This window comes from Nicotiana tabacum, chromosome 12, assembly GCF_000715075.1.
Source record: "Nicotiana tabacum cultivar K326 chromosome 12, ASM71507v2, whole genome shotgun sequence".
NCBI lineage: Eukaryota > Viridiplantae > Streptophyta > Magnoliopsida > Solanales > Solanaceae > Nicotiana > Nicotiana tabacum.
Window position 1 is genome coordinate 122,773,327 of NC_134091.1, and position 23,279 is coordinate 122,796,605.

At 37.8% G+C, this 23,279-nt stretch overlaps 1 protein-coding gene across 33 annotated transcripts in view; it reads left to right on the forward strand.

Annotated features, from left to right (window-relative positions):
- The first annotated feature begins 5,973 nt into the window (after nucleotides 1–5,973).
- Nucleotides 5,974–23,279, forward strand: part of LOC107823754 (protein FORGETTER 1-like) — a 29,060-nt gene continuing 11,754 nt past the window's right edge. For 10 of the 33 annotated variants that reach the window (XM_075226969.1, XM_075226967.1, XM_075226973.1 and 7 more), the window contains exons 1-4: nucleotides 14,968–14,990; nucleotides 15,278–15,331; nucleotides 15,464–15,566; nucleotides 16,522–16,650. In XM_075226969.1, coding sequence (XP_075083070.1) covers nucleotides 14,983–14,990; nucleotides 15,278–15,331; nucleotides 15,464–15,566; nucleotides 16,522–16,650 — 294 coding nt within the window. In that variant the 5' untranslated portion in view covers nucleotides 14,968–14,982. Of the gene's footprint in view, nucleotides 6,072–6,138; nucleotides 6,217–6,297; nucleotides 6,417–7,146; nucleotides 7,892–8,023; nucleotides 8,345–8,719; nucleotides 8,849–10,707; nucleotides 10,832–13,604; nucleotides 13,683–13,763; nucleotides 13,883–14,967; nucleotides 14,991–15,021; nucleotides 15,215–15,277; nucleotides 15,332–15,463; nucleotides 15,567–16,521; nucleotides 16,651–23,279 lie in introns of those variants that run through there. The other 23 variants (XM_075226980.1, XM_075226984.1, XM_075226982.1 and 20 more) reach the window with 22 other exon arrangements.

The window sequence follows — 23,279 nt, forward strand, 5'->3', positions numbered from 1 at the left end:
CAAAATTCACGGAACCTCGGGCCCACATTTCATTTTATAAACCGCCTGGCAATAGCCACATGCTCCCAATTTCAAAATAAATCAGATTATTATCAATTTACTAATATCAAGACAAGTTGCACAAGGTATAAAAATAAACACAAGAAAATCACAACATCACATGAAAATTATCAACACCACAACCCCACATCATCACATATCGTCCCTGACAATAGAGACCCTTATCGCTCCTATTGCCACCCATATCACTCCTATAGCCACCCTTATCGCTCCGCCCAGACAATACTAATAGCCACTCTTATCGCTCTTATTGCCACTCTTATCGCTCATATAGCCACCCTTATCGCTCTGCCCAGACAATATTCCAACAAACACAACAGTGAAATGCCACCCTTATAACCACATAATATCAACGGTGAAATGTCACCCTTATCTCCCCAAAATAACAACTCACACAACACAACAATTTACACGGGAAATTATCACAACAACATAACAAAAATCAATTCATATCACAATTTGCCCAATGGCCATAACCAAATTTCAAAGCTACAACCAAGTCAATTAATTTCACACCAAATAGCCAAATGCTCCACACAATGTGTACAACACCCAAAAACAATCAATAGAGATAGAAATTACTCAACATAAAGCAAAGTCTTCATAAAAGATCAAATTTTCAATAATTATATAAACACCTCTTCTTAAGCTCATTTAATTAATTATTTGCAGAGGGAAAAATCCAAAATAAAATTAAATTCCAATAAATATCAAGCCAGCAAATTCACGAAATTTTATAAATAATTAAATAACAATCACATCACATTGTCATATAACAACAGAGTCAACAACAAAGGTTTAGGCACGACAAGTAGATGATTAAATATATGCCAACAATTATCCAATTTACTACACAATATGCTCAAAACTTTAACTCAATAAAATTTGCACATATAAACCAAGTACGTACTCGTCACCTCACGTACATGGTTTTCAATTACCCAAGTTGCACATAAGACTCAATGCCTAAGGGAAATTTCCCCCACTCGAGGTTAAGCAAGATACTTACCTTTTTGAAGTTAGGCCGATATTCCAAAATAGCCTTCTTGCTTGAATTGACCTCTGGACAGCTCAAATCTAACCAAATTAATTGCATAACTCCATTAAAATTCATCGGAAACAATTCCGGATAATAATATGTCGACTTAAAAATTTATTCCAAAAAGTCAACAAAAGTCAATGCGGGACTCCCCTCTCGGAACCCGACATAATTTTCATGAAATTCGAACACCCATTCCGATACGAGTTCAACCATACCAATTTTATCGAATTTCAATAACAAATCGACCTCCAAATCTTAAATTTAAACCAATAGGATTTTCTAAAATTTTCAACCCAATTCACTAATTTAGTGATAAAAACAACAATAGATTCATGTAATTTAACCAAAATCAAGTTAGGAATTCTTACCCCCAATGTTTTCCTTAAAAAACTCTCGAAACATCACCTCACCCGAGCTTCCTTGGTCCAAAAATGGAAGAATGACACGAATTTGGACATTATTCTACTGCCCAGGGGTTTGTTCTTCGCGTTCGCGAAGAATAAATTCTTCAAAAGTCATTTTCAAACTCTTCTTAGACAGCCTCTAGTAAAATGGTCATAACTCTTTTGTACAAAACTCCAAATGATGAATGGTTTAACTTTCTAAAAACTAGACTCCAAGGGATATAACTTTCTTTTGTTTCTTATTTCCTAATTCCTTATAGATTACGAGATATAAGCTTCCAAAGTCAGCCATGTGCAACAGAGATTTCCAAACTCTTCCCGGATAGCCTATAGTGTATCTACCATAAATTTTTGTACACAACTCCAAATGACAAATAGTTTAACTTTATGAAAACTAGACACAATGGGCTACAACTTTTATTTTTGGATCATCTCCAAATTTCTTATAGATTGCAAGATATCAGCCTCTAAAGGCAGATAATGAACATCAAAGTTTCCTTCTTCGCGAACGCGAAGAACAAAGTCCTAACAGCAAAATCCTTTTTCGCGAACGCGAGAGGCTCCTCACGAACGCGAAGAACTACACCAGAACCAGCAACCAGCAGCATCAAAACACCCAAACTTGGTCCGGAACCACCTCGAATCAAACCCGAGGCCCCCGGGACCCCGTCCAATCGTACCAACCAGTCCCAATACATAATACGAACCTGCTCGAGGCCTCAAATCATATCAAACAACATCAAAGCCACGAATCATACCCCAATTCAAGCCTAATGAACTTTGAAATTTCAAATTCTATAACTTGTGCCGAAACACATCAAATCAATCCGGAATGACTTCAAATTTTACAGGCAAGTCCCAAATAATATAACGGAGATGTTCCAACTCTCGGAATCGCATTCCGACCCTGATATCAAAAAGTCACCCCCCCCCGTCAAACTTTCTACAAATTTAACTTTCGCCATTTCAAGCCTAAATTGGCTGCAAACCTCATATTCACGGTCCGGACATGCTCCTAAGTCCAAAATCACCCAACGGAGCTAACGGAACTGACAGAACTCTATTCTGGAGTCGTATTCACACAGTTCCGACTATGGTAAAAATCCTAAGGCTTAAGTTTCCATCTCAGGGACTAAGTGTCACAAATCTCTCCGAATCATCTGTAAATCAAACTTGACCACATATGCGGGTCATAATACATATTGTGAGCCTGCTCAAGACCTTAAATCACTGAACCGGGCATAAATTCTTAAAACGACAAGTCGGTTCGTTACATGTACGCATCTAGCCAAGTTATGATAAGTTCTCCCTATCACAATCGGTTCAGGGTCAGGAACCAAATAATTTCCATCTAAAAATATGAATGTGCTATATGATTTAATTATTCCACCACAATGCACAAAGATGGATCCCCAAATAAGGCTAGGGATATGTGTTGCTGATCCCAATAATATGGGGAGAAAATGGGCAGCTGAAAAAGTAATGCATGTAATGAATTATTATGAGTACATCGAGATCCTCGTACGAGAAAATGTGAACTTGAAGTTCACGTGATAATTCATTTGTAAAATATTGCCATGCGTATTTGCTGACCCAAAGCTAAATGTCATATTCAGCTGTTAATGCTCCAAATAAAATAAAGTTCATAATGAATAGAGTCCATGGCATGCATAAAGCATAATAGACTAATCGGTTCCAAAGATAAAACTCCTTGAATAAGGAGAGGAGCAAATATTCAAGATGGTCATAATAAGGAGGCAAGTGCTCTAGAAGAGTACCACGATATAACACTTCATAAGACCTCATAGGAGAGGCTCAAGTACCTGAAAATAATAAGATAAAGAGATCTCAATAAGTTATGTATTTATTGGGTAATAGTAGAACCGATATAAAATGATCGTCGATGATATTGTTAATATAATGTAGCGCTCAATATTATTTATATTGACGAAGATCTTGAGCTCAAATCTGTCATGAAATTTGGACAGATAAATGATTGGCCAAATGAAAAATACGCAATGAAAATTGATTTCACATGAAAAATATGAAGTTGGACGGATAGTCCCAATACCTGAAAGTATAAAGCCAGTGGAGGTATAAATGTGTTCTTGTGCGGAAAAAAAAAGGTCAAGTCGATAGACATAAAGACGACTTGTGTCACAAGAAGATTTGTAAATATCCTGGCATTGATTATATAGAGACATGTTCTCTTGTGGTGGATGTCGCCATTTCAGGTTTTAATCTGGCAATACAAGAAAAACGTGATATGCGTATAATGGAAATCATTGAAGGATTTAAATTGTTCTGAAGCATATTAAGGTTTCCAAGAAATTTATTAAATAAAGCTTCAAAAATCCTTATACGGATTGAAACAATCAGGGCGCATGTGGTATAATCGCCTGAGTGAGTACCTGTTGAAAGAAGGGTACAAGAATGATTCAATTTGACCTTGTGTCTTTATAAAAAGATCTGGATCTAAATTTATTATAATCACTGTGTATGTTGATGATTTAAATATCATTGGAACTCCTAGGGAGCTTCCTAAAGCAGTAGAGCTTCCTAAAGTAGTAGACTATTTAAAGAAAGAATTTGAAATGAAAGATCTTGGAAAGACAAAATTTTGTCTTGGTCTAAAAATTGAGTATATGAAAGATGGAATTTTTGTCCATCAGTCAACATACACTAAAATGATTTTAAAGTGATTTTATATGGATAAAGCACATCCATTCCGACCTCATGAAAATAATGAAGAGCTTCTTAGTCCTGACGTACCATATCTTAGTGCAATTGGTGCACTAATGTATCTTTCTAACATTACAAGGTCTGACATAACTTTTTCAGTTAATGTCTTAACAAGATATAGTTCTAATCCTACAAGGAGACATTGGAATGGAATCAAACATATATTGCGGTATCTAAAAGGGACTACCGGTATGAGATTATTTTATGGCAATGATTGCAGTCCTGATCTTGTTGGTTATGTCGATGTTGGGTATTTATATGACCCACAAAAGGTTCGATCTCAAACAGGCTATGTGTTTACATATGGAGACACTGCCATATCTTGGCGATCGACTAAGCAATCAATCGTGGCTACTTCATCTAATCATTCTGAGATAATTGCTATTCATGAAGCAGGTCGAGAATGTGTATGGTTGAGGTCTATAATACACCTTATTCGAAACATATGTGGTTTGAAGTGTAACAAACTACCCACAATTTTGTATGAAGACAATGCAGCATGCATAGCCCAGTTGAAGGGAGGACTCATAAAAGGGGATATGACAAAATACATTTCACCAAAGTTATTTTTCACACATGATCTTCAAAAGAATGGTGATATCAATGTGCAACAGATCCGTTCAAGTGATAATATGGCTGATTTGTTCACCAAATCTCTACCGACGTCAACCTTCAAGAAACTAGTGTACAAGATTGGGATGCGAAGGCTCAAGGATATGAATTTATGCTCTCATCAGGGGGAGTTAATACGCGTTGTACTCTTTTTTCCTTACAAAGTTTTATCCAACTGGTTTTTCCTTGCAAGGTTTTTAACGAGGCAATCAAAAGGCGTATTTCTAAACATGTGTACTCTTTTTCCTTCACTAGAATTTTTTTCCCATAGGGTTTTTTCCTAATAAGGTTTTAACGAGGCACATTATCTATGGACATCCAAGAGGGAGTGTTATAAGAAAAATCAAATTATGGTGAATGTCTACTCTTCCTCCATGATCTTCTCAAATGCTTAATGACATATTCAATGACATACTTTTCTTCACTTTTCATGCCTATATAAAGGCCTTGTAATAGATAGAAAAATACACACAATTGAAGAAGAAAATCTCTTCCTTCTCTCTATCTCCATTTCTTGTTCATGTTTTACTAAATTGCTTTTATTTCATAACATGTCTTGTTCATGTTTTACTAAGTTACTTTTTTTATAACAAGTTATCTATATTAGATCAATATCCATCAATTTCAGAAGTTTAAACTTTTATTTAATAGTTCAAATATGATTTTACTAAAGAGATTAGAGGGGTACATGGGTGGAGTTAGTTGTGAGAAAGGAGGAATATATTATAGATGTATGGGGTGCGAGACAAATATTACCGATTAATGAAAAATGGTAGTATAACTTAAAGTCGTCTCTTATAAGCTTGAGTGTAAATAACATAGACACTGTGGTAGAGTTTGTGAATTATCTAATATGATAGCTAAATTTGAATATAGCATAAAGTTCGACCAATTTATCATAACATTACTATGAATAAAAGCTAAAATCCTACCAACTTGCACCGTCGCTGTTGCTAAGTGCATAATTGGATCAGAGGCCACTTCTTAAAGATGTTAAAAAATGGGGCTATTGTTTTAAGGTCCATAATTGGATCAGAGGCCCGACTTTTACCCGGCCCATTATACTGGCAGAGCAGGAAGCAAGTGGCGTGGGTTAAGGGTTTAGGAAAACTCGCCTCTTTCTGCGTAAATTGGGAAGAAGAACCCAATAACAAACACTAACCCGAGTAGTAGAAAAAGCAAAAGTTTGGTCTCCGACGCCAAATTTAAAGGTTATGCTGTTCCTGTTTTGTCTTTGCATTCTTATATAAAACATGTTGTGACATCAACCTACTACAGATTGTTCATATTGACAACTTGTCCGGGGCTTCAACCATATTGTTTTCTTTTGCATTGGACCGTGGACTCATTTGGGAGGTATATATATTACCATTATAAACTTGAGTTAGATGGCTACCTTCCAAGTTTGCTTTGTAACCTTTTATTTTTCACCTGTAGTCAGCGTATGCGTTGCTTGAAGAGAAGCAAAAGGATGAGTCTAGTTCAACTAATAGTGGATTCTATGAATCCAAACGAGAATGGTTGGGAAGACGACATTTTCTATTAGCATTTGAAGGGTATGAAAATTCTTGGTCGGTTATTTTGTTATTTCTGTATATTGGTATTTTGGTTTGCAAGTGCAGTCAACCTTATTGAACTTGGTATTAGGGACCAGATTGGATTATGTATACGTCAATCAGTCAACTACTTTTCAATTCCCATCCCAACTCAGCTGGGCTTTATGAATGATTTGTATCTTTTCCGCTCTACCCAAGTATTTTCTATATCTCACACTTAATGCACATGGTTGACCTTTAAGGCAACTTAAGGATTTTCTATATCTCACACTTACCTTACATTGATAACTAGTTTAATCCCAAATAGTTGGTAGAACTTATATAGATCCATTTGTTTTATTTTTAGCTAAGTATGCATTTATTAGGAGAAACCTAAGGTTTTCCGTGACAACTTCTCTCCATGTGATTTTAAGGTTATCTCATCTAATTTTAAGACCTTAGATAATCATATTCAACTTAGGTCGTAACTAGACCATCTCATGCTATCTTTTCTCATTTTAGCGTCTATTTATGCTGCTTGCATCTGTTGTTGTATGTGATCATTGTAATCTTGTTCAATCTTAAATGATTGTGCATCTATCTTAACATTTTCATTTCAACGGAATTCATCTATTCTAACATTAGTGGCCTCACAATTGTCCTATATAACTTGTTAGACATTTTCCAATCTCGTGAGGCTCCTCCATTTCAGAATTTTATCTAATTTTTATGTATTATTTTGATGAAGGAATATTTTAGGAGAAAACCCCAATATACAAGTATACAAAAGAGTAGCCGACTTAGAGAAAATATGGTTCTCAAGAATGACATCCAATTATCTAACCTAATAGACCTTGTGGCTGGGTATGCAAAAAATTCACCAGAAACAAAAGATAACTCTTTTAACTCTAAAGATTCATACGCTTACTCAGTGGGTCATGCTAAAGTGGATCTTCTGACACACAGGGAATGCCTTCTTTCTTTCATGAGATATTGTTATTGAGATAGATGTTTATATTTATTGGCATTCTGGTGTAAACAAGAGGATGTACATGTATACCTTCTGTCTTACTTCTACTTCTCCTATTACTCTCTAGAGGGGTTCTCTACATTTCCAGCTTTTAGTTGGTTCCTTGCTGGTTTCATCAATTAACACAAAATTATCTACGAACAACGTGCACCATTTATAAGCTTTCATCTAGCAATTTGAAGATTTTGTATGAATATGAAAGAGACATAGCATGATGTTCCCCTAGCTGCCTTTCTTTCACAACTAATGTAGGGTCATGCATGGTCCAAGTCTTTTTCCTGTAGTTGGATTTTTTCTTTTAAAATGTTCAATTTTGATCTGTTTTAAGAATGCAATGTTAATTTTGTTCATAGAAGTGCCTTTGGTCCAAAATGCCCGTGATTTTGATCTTTCTGTTTCGTGGTTATTTCAGTTCTGCTTCAGGAATGTACGAGGTATTTCGTCCAATTGTTGGAGAGGCCCTTAGGTACTAAAGGCTTTTGACTTTTAGGCTTTAGGTTAACTTCTTCCTTTTAGGAATTGACTGCTTCATGTCTGCACCCTAACCCATCTTCCTCTTCCTTGTACTGTGTTTTACTTTACACTTCTCAATTTCTAGGGAGATGCCCCTCGCACTATTAATTACAATCCTCGTTTCAGACATAATCTCTTCTCAAATAGCAACCGGCGCAAGATTTTCAGCGGAATTCGGTATTTCCTGGGGCTCAGATGAGGAAAAGGCTAAAATCTTTTGATGAATATTGTGATAGAATTCAAAGGCTGGACTGTAGCTTGAACAATGATGATTAAAAGAGGAAAAAGACAATGATGTACACTACTGAATAAAAGATTAACCTTGATAAGTAACCTTGTATTTGTGCTTTCAGAGAGTACTAGGCACAGGATGTGGATAGATCTGGAACAATTTTTAGATTTCAGTGTATGTATTCGTTGTATATAGCTGGTATGCCTTGATTTGAACAGGCTGCATTCCTCCTTTTATTGCATTTCTAATACTTCTTTATTTGCCAGTAAATAGAAAATAAAATGAAATAAAAGCAATTTGATGAAGCAAACTTGTATAACACAAAAATGTTGATTCCAGCTAGGCTTCATGGGGAAAAAACAAGAGGATCACCCTTATGTTGTAAGGAATGTAGAGAGAGGAGGCTCACCTTATTGCCATAAAAATCTCAGCTAACTTTGTTTTGTTTTATTGGATTATGAAAATGCCCTTGGAGTATTCGTGAATTCGTTGTTTCTGAGTATTTCAAGCATCACTTCTTTCAGAACTCATTCTGGGTTTCACCTGCAGTGTATGCATGGCCCAAATTGTAAGCTAGGCAGTTTCTGCACAGTCGGTAGAAGATTACAAGAAGTTAATGTGTTAGGTGGGCTTATACTTCCTGTGTGGGGAACTGTTGAGAGGGTGCTCTCTAAGCAAGTAAGATATTCTTCTTTCAATTGTTTTTCAATATCATTTTCCTCCAGTATATTCTCTGATATATCTTGGATGTGTCACGTGCGATACATGAGCTGAGAAATCCATAAGTGCTAATTTTGAGTAGGAATACGCTAAAGAATAAGAGTATCTCGTGGTAAGTGAATCAAGAGATAGAGAAAGTCTGAAGATAAAGAAAGTAGATATAAAATACTGAGAGCTGATTATCTTGCTTATGAAAAAACTGTTTACGACCAACAAAATCCAAAACTATGCGCAATGTAAGTTGGCTTTAGAAGGACAGCAAATGGAAATGGCTCCTATCAAGTAATATTTTGACCCGTAACTGTAAGGCTCTTGCCAAACAGAATGTTGTGTGACCATTGCCTGAAACGTCAAACAGAACCAGCACACGATGCTTGTCGGAGAGCACAACAAAGAACAGGATTTTGCCTTGTGATTGAGCCCAAGTTCTTGGATAAATTCCCTAATACTACCAAGCAACCCGCTGTAGCTCTTGTTTCAACAAATGGCCTGTGGATCACGTAAGGGGCGCTCATCTTTAAATAATTGAGACACTAATTACTCCATATTCCTGTCTGATGAAAGGCAGAGTCTTCAATAAGCAAGCTTTAATCACCCAGTCCATGCTGGAGTGCTATTAAAGTCAAGGGCATACGAGATAATTTGCTAACGACAAGTGTATAAATAACCCCAATATAACAGATAGTAAAATTAAGATATTTTGTATAGTACAAGGACAAAATTTGCATATTTTCAACCTGCAGTTGAGGCTAGACAGAGTTTTATAAGAGAGCTTTGAGGCTGACAGTTTAGAAGATGTACTCCTGTTAGTCTTGAGTTTGAAAAGCCAGAAAAGTGGACAACACCATATCCCAAGTATGAATCGGGTTGGTGGGAGCCTTTCTTGCCACCTGGATCTCAAACATCAAAGGTATGATTGTCGGACGTCTTCCTCAGTTCTGCCATATCATCCGTGTTGCTTGAAGTAGGTCAAGCCTAGCAGTAGTGTTTGTTGGTCTGGCAATGGATATTTAGTTTGAGAAGTTACGCGAAGAGATGATGGGGGGAAACACGACTGTAGACTGTAGGTGAAGATGTTTGTAGCTCATCTGAAGAATTGTACGACAAATGCCTATATGAGATTCAGGAAATAAATGAAGAATATTGAGCATTGTGCTTAGCACAAAAAAAAAAGAAGCATTGTGGGCATAAATGTAATAGAGAAGAGACTTGACTCCAAATAGAGCAAAAGAAGCTTGTGATTCTTGAAACCAATGTCAAAGAAAAATAACTTGTTGTTATGTGGATTGTTTGTGTGGAATGAGGAGAAGAGAAGCAAGAACTCTTTTTTATGACTTGGAAGTGAAATCTCTGGCTCTGAATGTAGCTTCTGTGAATCGAAGAATATAACGGAAGAAAATGGCCTAGGGACAGGTATCGATAAAATTCGTCTACGTAGTTTATTAGAAAGGTGAATGACACCTGTGGAAGATTGAGATCGAAGGATGATCAATTGAGAAACCAAATCATCCGAGTTTAAGGAATGATTTTTGGGTCCGAGGAGCAAAAGGACAGTGAAGAACAAAAAGGATGTTGTATTGTATGAGATAGCCGTTGTACCTGTGTTAATTCTGAATGTTCTGTTTCATATCATCAGCAGAACTTTTGTACTGCTGATTGCTGAAAATTTTACCCATACTTGGAGTCCACATGGTGTGTTCCTAACAAAGTTAGTAAATTTTATGATTAAGAATTCAATATTTAGCATTTAATTCTGGATTTACTACTTCCTATTAATTATATTAGAAAATGGTCCTATTTGACTGGACTTTTTGCAGCTGAAATCTCCATTGGCACCTAAATTATGATGTTAATGACAGTCTTTGCATAGAGAATGCTCCAACACAGAATCGAATGAAGGAAGATACTAAAGTTCCAATGATGGCTGAAAGTGAAAATAAGGTATGATTCCGTCCATTTAGTTCACTCTTACCCAGCATGAGCCCATTTGTGCTTCTCTCCACGACTCCTGTTGAGATTATTTAATAGTTAGCCACATTGTACTACATAGGCTATTTCTGTAAATATTTAGGCTATAAGTTTAATAAGGTGTTAGAGTCTGTGTATGTGTATAAGTGTATTGTACAAATATTTTGTAAGTAAGAAAAATTCATTTCTCGCTGCTTCAGTCTGTTTCTCGAACCTTCCCTGTGTGGGTGTTTTTCCCTTTCCTCCATTGGAGCTCAATCTGAGCTCGAATACATCACTGACCCTCAATATTTTGTCATGGTATCAGAGCCTAGGCTTCGATTCTCTATTCAGTCACTCAATTTCCTCACTCGTCTCTTTTGAAATTACCGATTCGACTCAATCAGGGCAAGAGTTGCAGAAGAAAATTACTTCCACTGATTTTGACTGGTGTTCGATCGCGATTTGATTCACACACTTTGATTCGTGCAGGAGACAAAGAAACTTTGGATTTGTCTAGTCCTTTATACATGCATCCGCCAGAGAACGCCAGAACAATGCTGATGCCGATGGCTTTCGACGACACCAGTTATAGATCCTGGAGGAGAGGAGTACTTAGGGCGTTATTTGTGAAGAACAAGGTCGGATTCATCACAAGAAAGGTTAAGAAGCCAGATGTGGGTCACACCACTTTTGATCAATAGGAACGATGCGACGATATGGTCACTTCGTGGATTCTCAACTCACTGTCGAAAGATTTGGTTGATAGTCTGCAATATGTTAGGGGTGTGAAGGAATTATGGCAGGAATTGGAAGATAGATATGACCAAACCAACGGTGCTAAGTTGTATCAGCTTCAGAAGGAAATCGGCAATTTAAGCCAAGGAACTTTGGACATCACTGGCTACTATACCAAAATGAAGAAGCTTTGGGAAGAACTTAATACCCTAAATGCACACGCTCAATGCAATTGTACCTGTACCTGTGGAGCTAAGACAAACATGCACAAGACAGAACAGGATAGACGATTAATTCAGTTCCTAATGGGGTTGAATAAGGTATACACTGGTGAGAGGCAGTATTTTGATGATGAGTCCACTAACTAGCATTGCACAAGCATTTGCCATGCTCATTCAAGAGGAAAAACAAAGGGAAGTTAAGCCACACAATCAATTTGTGATGGAATCTGCATCTCTTAATGCAAGTGCTGGAAACAACAATTTAAAGACCAATTATAGTACAAATGGATACAATGCTGGGAACAATGCAAATAGAGGAGGATATTCGTCGAACACGCATCGTCTGTTTTGTGAGTATTGTAAGAAGCCAGGACACAGTAAAGATAAGTGTTTCAAACTGCACGGGTACCCTCAGCACCGTGCAGATTTTTACTGGAAGTATTGTAGAACGTGCTGGTGCCTTTGATATCAAGCTAAGTGTTGATCGTGGATCAAGATTCAAAATGCAAAGGAGGAAATAGATGACATTCTTAGCACTTGAAAGTCAAGTGTGTAGTGATCTTCAGTGTTTTTTCTCGTAGATGAAAACAAATGTCTATTTCGGTTGACTACTTGATTTTGGATATTCTAGGATTCTCTTATTGGGAAATGCCGATGTCGTATTTTTTCAAGTTCAATTGACACCTTCAACAAATTAACAAAATCAGTAGAAATGGTTAGTTTTATACACCAACAATAGATAATTATATATATGTATATATATATATATATTTGCTTACTAAAATAAAAAAAAATAATCCCCACATAAAATAAGTTATATATTTTTTTAATATTTAAGATTTGAAAATCTTAGTTGAACATGTTTGTGTCTATTAGAGTGAACTTGAAAATTACCACACATGCAACAAAAATGAACTTCAAAATAACTTTAAAAAATTAAAATTAAAAAAAAAACTCTAAGATCTTCAAATGCTATGTATTCTTATTAAAACTGAAAATGAAATATGATAAATTGTGAAATTTGGTGATAAAATTATAGAGTTGGCAATGAGTTTAAGTTGAATACATACATGGAATGGAATGATGATTGAGGAAATTTATGAGACACTCTTTATTTATTGAGTTATCTATATTAGATCAATATCCATTAATTTCAGAAGTTTAAACTTTTATTTAATAGTTCAAATATGATTTTACTAAAGAGGATTAGAGGGGTACATGGGTGGGATTAGTTGTGAGAAAGGAGGAATATATTATAGATGTATGGGGTGCGAGACAAATATTACCGATTAATGAAAAATGGTAGTATAACTTAAAGTCGTCTCTTATAAGCTTGAGTGTAAATAACATAGACACTGTGGTAGAGTTTGTGAATTATCTAATATGATAGCTAAATTTGAATATAGCATAAAGTTCGACCAATTTATCATAACATTACTATGAATAAAAGCTAAAATCCTACCAACTTGCACCGTCGCTGTTGCTAAGTGCATAATTGGATCAGAGGCCACTTCTTAAAGATGTTAAAAAATGGGGCTATTGTTTTAAGGTCCATAATTGGATCAGAGGCCCGACTTTTACCCGGCCTGTTATACTGGCAGAGCAGGAAGCAGGTGGCGTGGGTTAAGGGTTTAGGAAAGCTCGCCTCTTTCTGCGTAAATTGGGAAGAAGAACCCAATAACAAACACTAACCTGAGTAGTAGAAAAAGCAAAAGCTTGGTCTCCGGCACCAAATTTAAAGGTTATGCTGTTCCTGTTTTGTCTTTGCATTCTTATATAAAACATGTTGTGACATCAACCTACTACAGATTGTTCATATTGACAACTTGTCCGGGGCTTCAACCATATTGTTTTCTTTTGCATTGGATCGTGGACTCATTTGGGAGGTATATATATTACCATTATAAGCTTGAGTTAGATGGCTACCTTCCAAGTTTGCTTTGTAACCTTTTATTTTCCACCTGTAGTCAGCGTATGCGTTGCTTGAAGAGAAGCAAAAGGATGAGTCTAGTTCAACTAATAGTGGATTCTATGAATCCAAATGAGAATGGTTGGGAAGACGGCATTTTCTATTAGCATTTGAAGGGTATGGAAATTCTTGGTCGGTTATTTTGTTATTTCTGTATATTGGTATTTTGGTTTGCAAGTGCAGTCAACCTTATTGAACTTGGTATTAGGGACCAGATTGGATTATGTGTACGTCAATCAGTCAACTACTTTTCAATCCCCATCCCATCTCAGCTGGGCTTTATGAATGATTTGTATCTTTTCCGCTCTACCCAAGTCCATTTTCCGTGCATAGCGAGAGCTTAATGCACATGGCTGCCCTTTAAGGCAACTTAAGGATTTTCTATATCTCACACTTACCTTACAGGGATAACTAGTTTAATCCCAAATAGTTGGTAGAACTTATATAGATCCATTTGTTTTATTTTTAGCTAAGTATGCATTTATTAGGAGAAACTTAAGGTTTTCCCTGACAACTTCTCTCCATGTGATTTTGAGGTTATCTCATCTAATTTTAAGACCATAGATAATCATATTCAACTTAGGTCGTAACTAGACCATCTCATGCTATCTTTTCTCATTTTAGCGTCTATTTATGTTGCTTGCATCTGTTGTTGTATGTGATCATTGTAATCTTGTTCAATCTTAAATGATTGTGCATCTATCTTAACATTTTCATTTCAACGGAATTCATCTATTCTAACATTACTGGCCTCACAATTGACCTATATAACTTGTTAGACATTTTCCAATCTCGTGAGGCTCCTCCATTTCAGAATTTTATCTAATTTTTATGTATTATTTTGATGAAGGAATATTTTAGGAGAAAACCCCAATTATCTAACCTAAGAGACCTTGTGGCTGGGTATGCAAAAGAGTAGCCGACCTAGAGAAAATGTGGTTCTCAAGAATGACATCCAATTATTTAACCTAATAGACCTTGTGGCTGGGTATGCAAAATATTCACCAGAAACAAAAGATAACTCTTTTAACTCTAAAGATTCATACACTTACTCAGTGGCTAGACAACTTTGGGCTCAGTTTTCTCGTATATTTGGGTTCAATTGGGTCATGCTAAAGTGGATCTTCTGACACACAGGGAATGCCTTCTTTCTTTCATGAGATATTGTTATTGAGATAGATGTTTAAATTTATTGGTATTCTGGTGTAAACAAGAGGATGTACATGTATACCTTCTGTCTTACTTCTACTTCTCCTATTACACTCTAGAGGGGTTCTCTACATTTCCAGCTTTTAGTTGGTTCCTTGCTGGTTTCATCAATTAACACAAAATTATCTACGAACAACGTGCACCATTTATAAGCTTTCATCTAGCAATTTGAAGATTTTGTATGAATATGAAAGAGACATAGCATGATGTTCCCCTAGCTGCCTTTCTTTCACAACTAATGTAGGGTCATGCCTTGGTCCAAATGCCCGTGATTTTGATCTTTCTGTTTCGTGGTTATTTCAGTTCTGCTTCAGGAATGTACGAGGTATTTCGTCCAATTGTTGGAGAGGCCCTTAGGTACTAAAGGATTTTGACTTTTAGGCTTTAGGTTAACTTCTTCCTTTTAGGAATTGACTGCTTCATGTCTGCACCCTAACCCATCTTCCTCTTCCTTGTGCTGTGCTTTACTTTACACTTCTCAATTTCTAGGGAGATGCCCCTTGCACAATTGAAAGACAAGTACCGGAAACTATCTTCCTTAGAAAAGGCCCGTCGTGGATGGGAAGATGAATATGACGTTTCATTGAAACAGGTAAATTTTTTTATGATCATGTATCTTGCAGGATACCCTGATGAAAAGTACGTTGGGAAGCTTCCTTGATCTTTTTATGTGATAGGACATATAGTCTTATCATAATCATAGGATCAGCCTTCCAGTGTTTTTCTGCATCCTGATCTTGTTTATGAATTGGTTATCTAATAGCAAATAAAATTCCCCGTGAATTTCACTGGCTTGATATGGGAGAGTTCATCTGATAGAAGAAAAGACCCGGGAAAATGGAGCAGTTTAAATTGATTCATCGAAAACTATTAATTACAATCCTCGTTTCAGACATAATCTCTTCTCAAATAGGAACCGGCGCAAGATTTTCAGCGGAATTCGGTATTTCCTGGGGCTCAGATGAGGAAAAGGCTAAAATCTTTTGATGAATATTGTGATAGAATTCAAAGGCTGGACTGTAGCTTGAACAATGATGATTAAAAGAGGAAAAAGACAATGATGTACACTACTGAATAAAAGATTAACCTTGATAAGTAACCTTGTATTTGTGCTTTCAGAGAGTACTAGGCACAGGATGTGGATAGATCTGGAACAATTTTTAGATTTCAGTGTATGTATTCGTAGTATATAGCTGGTATGCCTTGATTTGAACAGGCTGCATTCCTCCTTTTATTGCATTTCTAATACTTCTTTATTTGCCTGTAAATAGAAAATAAAATGAAATAAAAGCAATTTGATGAAGCAAACTTGTATAACACAAAAATGTTGATTCCAGCTAGGCTTCATGGGGAAAAAACAAGAGGATCACCCTTATGTTGTAAGGAATGTAGAGGGAGGAGGCTCACCTTATTGCCATAAAAATCTCAGCTAACTTTGTTTTGTTTTATTGGATTATGAAAATGCCCTTGGAGTATTCGTGGATTCGTTGTTTCTGAGTATTTCAAGCATCACTTCTTTCAGAACTCATTCTGGGTTTCACCTGCAGTGTATGCATGGCCCAAATTGTAAGCTAGGCAGTTTCTGCACAGTCGGTAGAAGATTACAAGAAGTTAATGTGTTAGGTGGGCTTATACTTCCTGTGTGGGGAACTGTTGAGAGGGTGCTCTCTAAGCAAGTAAGATATTCTTCTTTCAATTGTTTTTCAATATCATTTTCCTTCAGTATATTCTCTGATATATCTTGGATGTGTCACGTGCGATACATGAGCTGAGAAATCCATAAGTGCTAATTTTGAGTAGGAATACGCTAAAGAATAAGAGTATCTCATGGTAAGTGAATCAAGAGATAGAGAAAGTCTGAAGATAAAGAAAGTAGATATAAAATACTGAGAGCTGATTATCTTGCTTATGAAAAAACTGTTTACGACCAACAAAATCCAAAACTATGCGCAATGTAAGTTGGCTTTAGAAGGACAGCAAATGGAAATGGCTCCTATCAAGTAATATTTTGACCCGTAACTGTAAGGCTCTTGCCAAACAGAATGTTGTGTGACCATTGCCTGAAACGTCAAACAGAACCAGCACACGATGCTTGTGTCAGCTTGCTATAGTACCGACTATAACACTTCCATTGAAAATGTTCATTTCAATCTGCAAAAATTCCAAGGATAAGCGATGATTAGAATTATATAATGAACCCAGTACCTGCCACACAGAGAGCACAATCTTTGATAACTGCCTCACACCCTCTGTCCATTTCCTTTAAGATCTTGTTTCACAGTTAAGGCTTTTTATCCCTTCCTTATTCACCAGTAGTTTGCCCATGTTTTCTAAGTAGAATTCTTTTGTGGGGTGGGGGGATGGGTTAATAATCATATAATTTTCACACAAAATTACTGTCCATATAATTTATAGAAAGCTTGCACTTTCGGCTCCAAGGAGCTCAAAAAGGTGGGAGATTTTCTAGACTAGTTAAAACAATGGTGTCTGTTCAGGAAAGAAAAAACTTGTGCAAACATCTTTTCTTAAGGCTACTAGAATTTGTTGCATGTCATTGGAACATATTCTCTTCTCTCGTTCAATAATGTCCGACCAAAGCAAAAAGTAACAGCTTTCAACAACTTCCGTAGTTTCTTTGGTACTGGATTTCCTTGCCACATTTTGGAACATCTGGCCACACTGATAGGCACAGTCAAGTGGAGTTCTTAGAGGTTAAGAAAAGTATTCCACAAGTAGCCATAGTACAGTGAATAAACAAGTGTGCTATAGTCTCTTCCTTTTTACCACTCATGGGGCATCTGTTAGCACAAGTGTACGCCTACTTTATTCACCCTGTCCAATGTCACTAATGCTTCCTGGGCTGCCATTCAACCAAATAGATTCCACTGAAAAACTGTCCTTTTTTGTCAACTGATCATGTTGAGTCTGGATTTCCATCCAACCTCTCATGCCTATTCAATAACCAAGTTTATTTCCCCCAGTGATTACCTCAGTATTACGATTATACAGTTCTTATGTTGTCTGCAATTGTGGATTTTTGATCTACAGCCACATTGAATAAATCTTGGAGGTCTAAACTCAGAGGTGTTTGTCCATCATAAGTCTGTCATTTTATCTTGGTGTATTGCAAACCAAATAAATGTCTCGTTGGGACCAGCTTTTGTACGTATTTGTATCTGTCATGTTTGTTTCTAGGGTAGAAAATTTAAGAGAGTTCTATATGAAAACAGAAATGAAGTGGGTCTCAAGATTGGAACATGATGGACCGATGGTCGTTTTCATAATACCGAGAGAAACCAGGTTACCAAGCTCAAAATTCAGAGACCGATCAATACCGAGCTTGAAGTCATTATCGAGCTCGAGTCCAAATCGAACTATGATGTGAAGTGGCGTTATTGAATTCAAGATTCGAGCTCGAGTTAATACCGAACCCGAAATCTGGAGATCAACCAATATCAAGTCCGACCAAGATCGAGCTAAGAGACAAGAGCCGTTGTAGCCGCACTTGGGGAGAGAATCTCGGCGGGAATTAAGAAAAAGCTAAATTAACTAATCTATTATGGGATCTCCATTATGTATTTTTTATTATATACAAAGTAGGATCTTCCACTATAAAAGAGTGGTTATCATTTCTGTAAGGGGGCAACTGAACATTAAGGCATTTACACACATCCTTATTAAAACGATTATTGATATTCATATATAGATACATGAGAAATTATCTTTTTGTGAGTCTTGTACATTAATTCATCTTGCTTGTTCATAATTCATTTTCTACTCTGTTTGGTTTGTATTTTATTCCCTTTTTACAGACAATATTCGATATTTTTCTACATATTTTTTTTATTTGTATCAAAGTATACCACGTATCCTTAAAACTACATATAAATTCAACTCTATCTGTTTTTTGGGTAAACAGTTTGGGGCCCACCGTGGGGCTAAGGATAATATTGGTTATTTGGTACGAATCTCTATGAAACACATTATTTTACACTTGCTCTTGAAAGTGTCTTTGATTTCAGGCTGAAAACGACGAATTCTCAATTAATGGCCCTACCTATCGACAACGAAGTTGGCCTTCAAGATGAAAACAACAACTTAACCCCCGGGGGTGAAAGGCCACTTGTCGATCTCGTTGGAGCTCGGGTCGAGGAACCAATAGATGTTAACTCACATGTGGTCATCGAGGCAAACCAACGTTCCGACCCTGAAAATAGCATTCATGGTGGAACTCGATCTGCAGCTCGAAATACCCAAAACGCTGAGGAAAATGGAATCAGCTTGCGTATGATTTTCGAAATGTTGCAAGCTCAACAAGTAGCAATATCCCAGTTGCAGAGCCAAACCCAGGCACCGACCAGGCTCGAGCCCAGTCCATCCCAAGAAGTCACCCACAAACGGGGCCAGCTGTAGTGAGGTCAAATGAGCAAGAATCGGGTCCGTTATTAAAAGGGACATCAACAGAGAACAAATGTCAATCAAGGACCGATACCGGCCGTATAGTGGAGATTATAGGGGTAACGAACGAAGACATAACCTCGTACAAAGCAATAAAAGAAGCGATCGAGGCGAAGGGTCTCGGGGGCTAATAAACAAGAATGGGTTCGACAGGCATACTGGACCTAAGGAAGCACCGCAGTTATCGGAATATAACTTCAACATCGATGCATCCGCCATCGTGTCGGCTATCGGACGCATCAAAGATACTAAATGGCCTCGACCTCTGCAGACCGATCTAACCCAGAGGAATCCCAATCAAATGTGCGAATATCATAGCACTCGTGACCAGAAAACGGAAGATTGTAGGAAATTGAGAGAAGAGGTAGCCCGATTATTCAATAAAGGGCACCTTCGAGAATTTTTAAGTGACCAGGCCAAAAACCATTTCAAAAACAGGGATTTCAGAAGACAAAACAAACAAGAAGAGCCACAACACATCATCCACATGATCATCGGTGTGATCTATATCCCCAGGGGTCGGTGCTTAAACGCACTAAGATGTCGATTGAAAGAGAGAAGCGGTCTCGGTCTCAGGATAACACACCTAAAGGAATCTTGTCCTTTAGTGATGAAGATGCATAAGGAATCATGCAACCCCATAACGATGCACTGGTAATATCTGTACTTATGAATAAAACGCAAGTTAAGCGTGTGTTAATTGATCCAGGTAGTTCGGCCAACATTATTAGATCGAAGGTCGTAGAGCAGCTTAGTCTATAGGACCAGGTCGTGCTCGCAACCCTGGTTCTAAACGGATTCAATATGGTATGTGAAACTACTAAGGGCAAGATAATACTGCCAATAAACGTGGCCGGGACCATCCAAGAAATGAAGTTCCACGTAATCGAAGGCGACATGAGGTATAACGCTCCTTTTGGATGACCGTGGATCCACAATATAAGAGTTGTACCCTCGACCGGTTTCTGAAATTCCTAACATCAGAGGGAGTCAAAACGGTCTACGGAGAGTAACCGACCGCAAAAGAAATGTTTGCCATCGATGAGGTGATTCCGCTATCTACACTATCATCGACAAATGGATCAGATTCGAAGGAGGAACATGATACCAAATAGTAATCACAAACGTCAGCTTCGACCCAACTAGAGAATCAGAAGACTCACGAAGACGATGACTATGGGATCACGAGACTCACGAAGACGACGACTATGGGATCCCTCGACCCTTCGTGATCCCCGATGATACCGACACTACCTAGTCAACGGTCGAAGAACTAGAGCAAATAACGCTAGACGAACATCTGCCCGAACAAAAAGGTATACCTGGGCACGGGGTTAGATCTCGAGCTCAGGAAAAAGCTTATTCAATCTCTTATAGCTAACATGAACTGTTTTGCTTGGTCCCATCTCGACATAACATGGATCCCACCGGAGATAACCACTCATAGACTGAGCTTGGATCCAAAATTCCGTCCGATAAAGCAAAAAAGAAGGCCCAGTCCGAGGTCAAACACGCCTTCATCAAGGACGAGGTAACCAAACTTCTTAAAATAGGATCCATTTGAGAAGTTAAATACCCCGAATGACTAGCAAATGTGGTGGTGGTCCCTAAGAAAGGAAACAAACTTAGAATGTGTATAGATTATAAAGACTTGAACAAAGCATGCCCTAAGGATTCCTTTCCTTTGCCTAGCATCGATCGTATGATCAATGCAACGGCCGGCCACGAGACTCTCAGTTTTCTCAATGCCTACTCTGGGTACAACCAAATACAAATGAACCTGGAGGATCAAGAAAAGACCTCGTTTGTCACTAAGTGTGGTACCTATTGTTATAACGTAATGTCATTCGGTCTAAAAATGCTGGTGCAACTTATCAACGCTTAGTAAATCAAATGTTCGAAAAACAAATAGGAAAATCAATGGAAGATTATATTGATGACATGTTAGTTAAGTTCCTGCGAGTAGAGGACCATTTAAAATATTTGCAGGAAACTTTCGACGTGCTAAAGAAGTACAATATGAAGCTCAACCCCGAAAAATGTGCATTCGGGGTTGGCTCGGGCAAGTTTCTTGGTTTCATGGTATCCAACCGAGGAATCGAAATCAACCCCGATAAAATCAAAGCTATCGAGGACATCACGGTAGTAGATAATGTGAAGGTCGTGCAAAGGTTAACGGGGAGAATAGCCGCCTTGGGACGATTCATTTCGAGATCCTGAGATAGGAGCCACCGATTTTTCTCACTCCTTAAGAAGAAAAGCAACTTTCCATGGACTCCGGAATGCCAACACGCTTTGGAAGAACTAAAGCGGTATTTATCGAGCCCGCCTCTACTTCATACACTGAAAGTGGACGAACAACTTTACTTGTACTTACCTGTCTCGGAGATAGCGGTAAGTGGAGTCCTGGTTCGAGAAGAACTAGGTACGCAATTCCCTATTTATTATGTCGGTCGGACCTTAGGCGCGGCCGAAACTAGATATGCACACTTAGGAAAATTAGTGTTTTCTTTAATAAGCGCCTCTAGGAAATTAAAACCATATTTACAATCTCACTCGATACATGTTGTAACAACTTATCCTCTTCGAAACATTTTGTGCAAACCCGACCTTTCGGTCGATTGGCCAAATGGGCCATAGAAATCGGTGGGTACGATATCGAGTATCAGCCCCAAACCGCTATCAAGTCTTAAATCTTAACAGACTTCGTCGCTGATTTTTCGCCAACCCTTGTGCCCGAGATTGAAAGAGAGCAACTTATAAAATCGGGAACCTCTTCGGGAGTCTGGACCCTTTTCACGGATGGTGCCTCGAACGCGAAGGGGTCCGAATTAAGCATTATACTAAAATCACACACAAGTAATGTAATTAGACAATCTATCAGAACTACAAAATTGACTAACAATGAGGTCGAGTATGAGGCCATGATTGAAGGTCTAGAACTAGCTAGAAGCTTGAGAGCATAGATCATAAAAGCTAAGTGAGATTCCCTCCTCGTAGTAAACCAAGTTAACGGGACTTTTGAAGTTCGAGAAAATCGAATGCAAAGGTACTTGGATAAATTACAGATGACTCTACATCAATTTAAAGAATGGACTTTGCAACATATACCCCGAGAACAGAATAGCGAGGCCGACGCTCTTGCGAACTTAGGTTCATCGGTCGAAGATGACAAACTCAACTCGGGGACTGTCATACAACTCATAAAATCGGTGATCGAAGAAGGTCACACCGAGATAAATTCCACAAGTCTAACCTGGGACTGGAGAAACAAATATATAGAGTACTTCAAGAACAAGAAGCTTCCATAAGATCCAAAGGAATCGAGAGCTTTGCGAACAAAGGCAACACGGTTCACCCTATCCGAAGACGAAACGCTATTCAGAAGGACTTTCGATGGACCATTGGCAATATGTTTGGGACTAGGAGATACCGATTACATACTATGGAAAATTCACGAGGGCACTTATGGAAACCATTCCGGTGCCGATTCGTTGGTCCGCAAAGCGATCAGAGAAGGGTATTATTGGACCAATATGAGCAAAGATGCGAAGGAGTTCGTTCGAAAGTGCGACAAATGCCAAAGACATGCGCCCGTGATTCATCAACCCGGGTAGCTACTCCATTCGGTCCTATATCCATGGACTTTCATGAAATGGGGAATGGACATCGTCGGCCTTCTCCCATCGGCCAAAGGTAAAGCTAAGTTTATTTTGTTTATGACTGATTATTTTTCTAAATGGGTTGAAGCACAGGCTTTCTAGAAAATCAGAGAAAAAGAAGTGATAGACTTCATTTGGGATCACAACATATGTCGATTCGGGGTGCAAGTCGAGATTTTATGTGA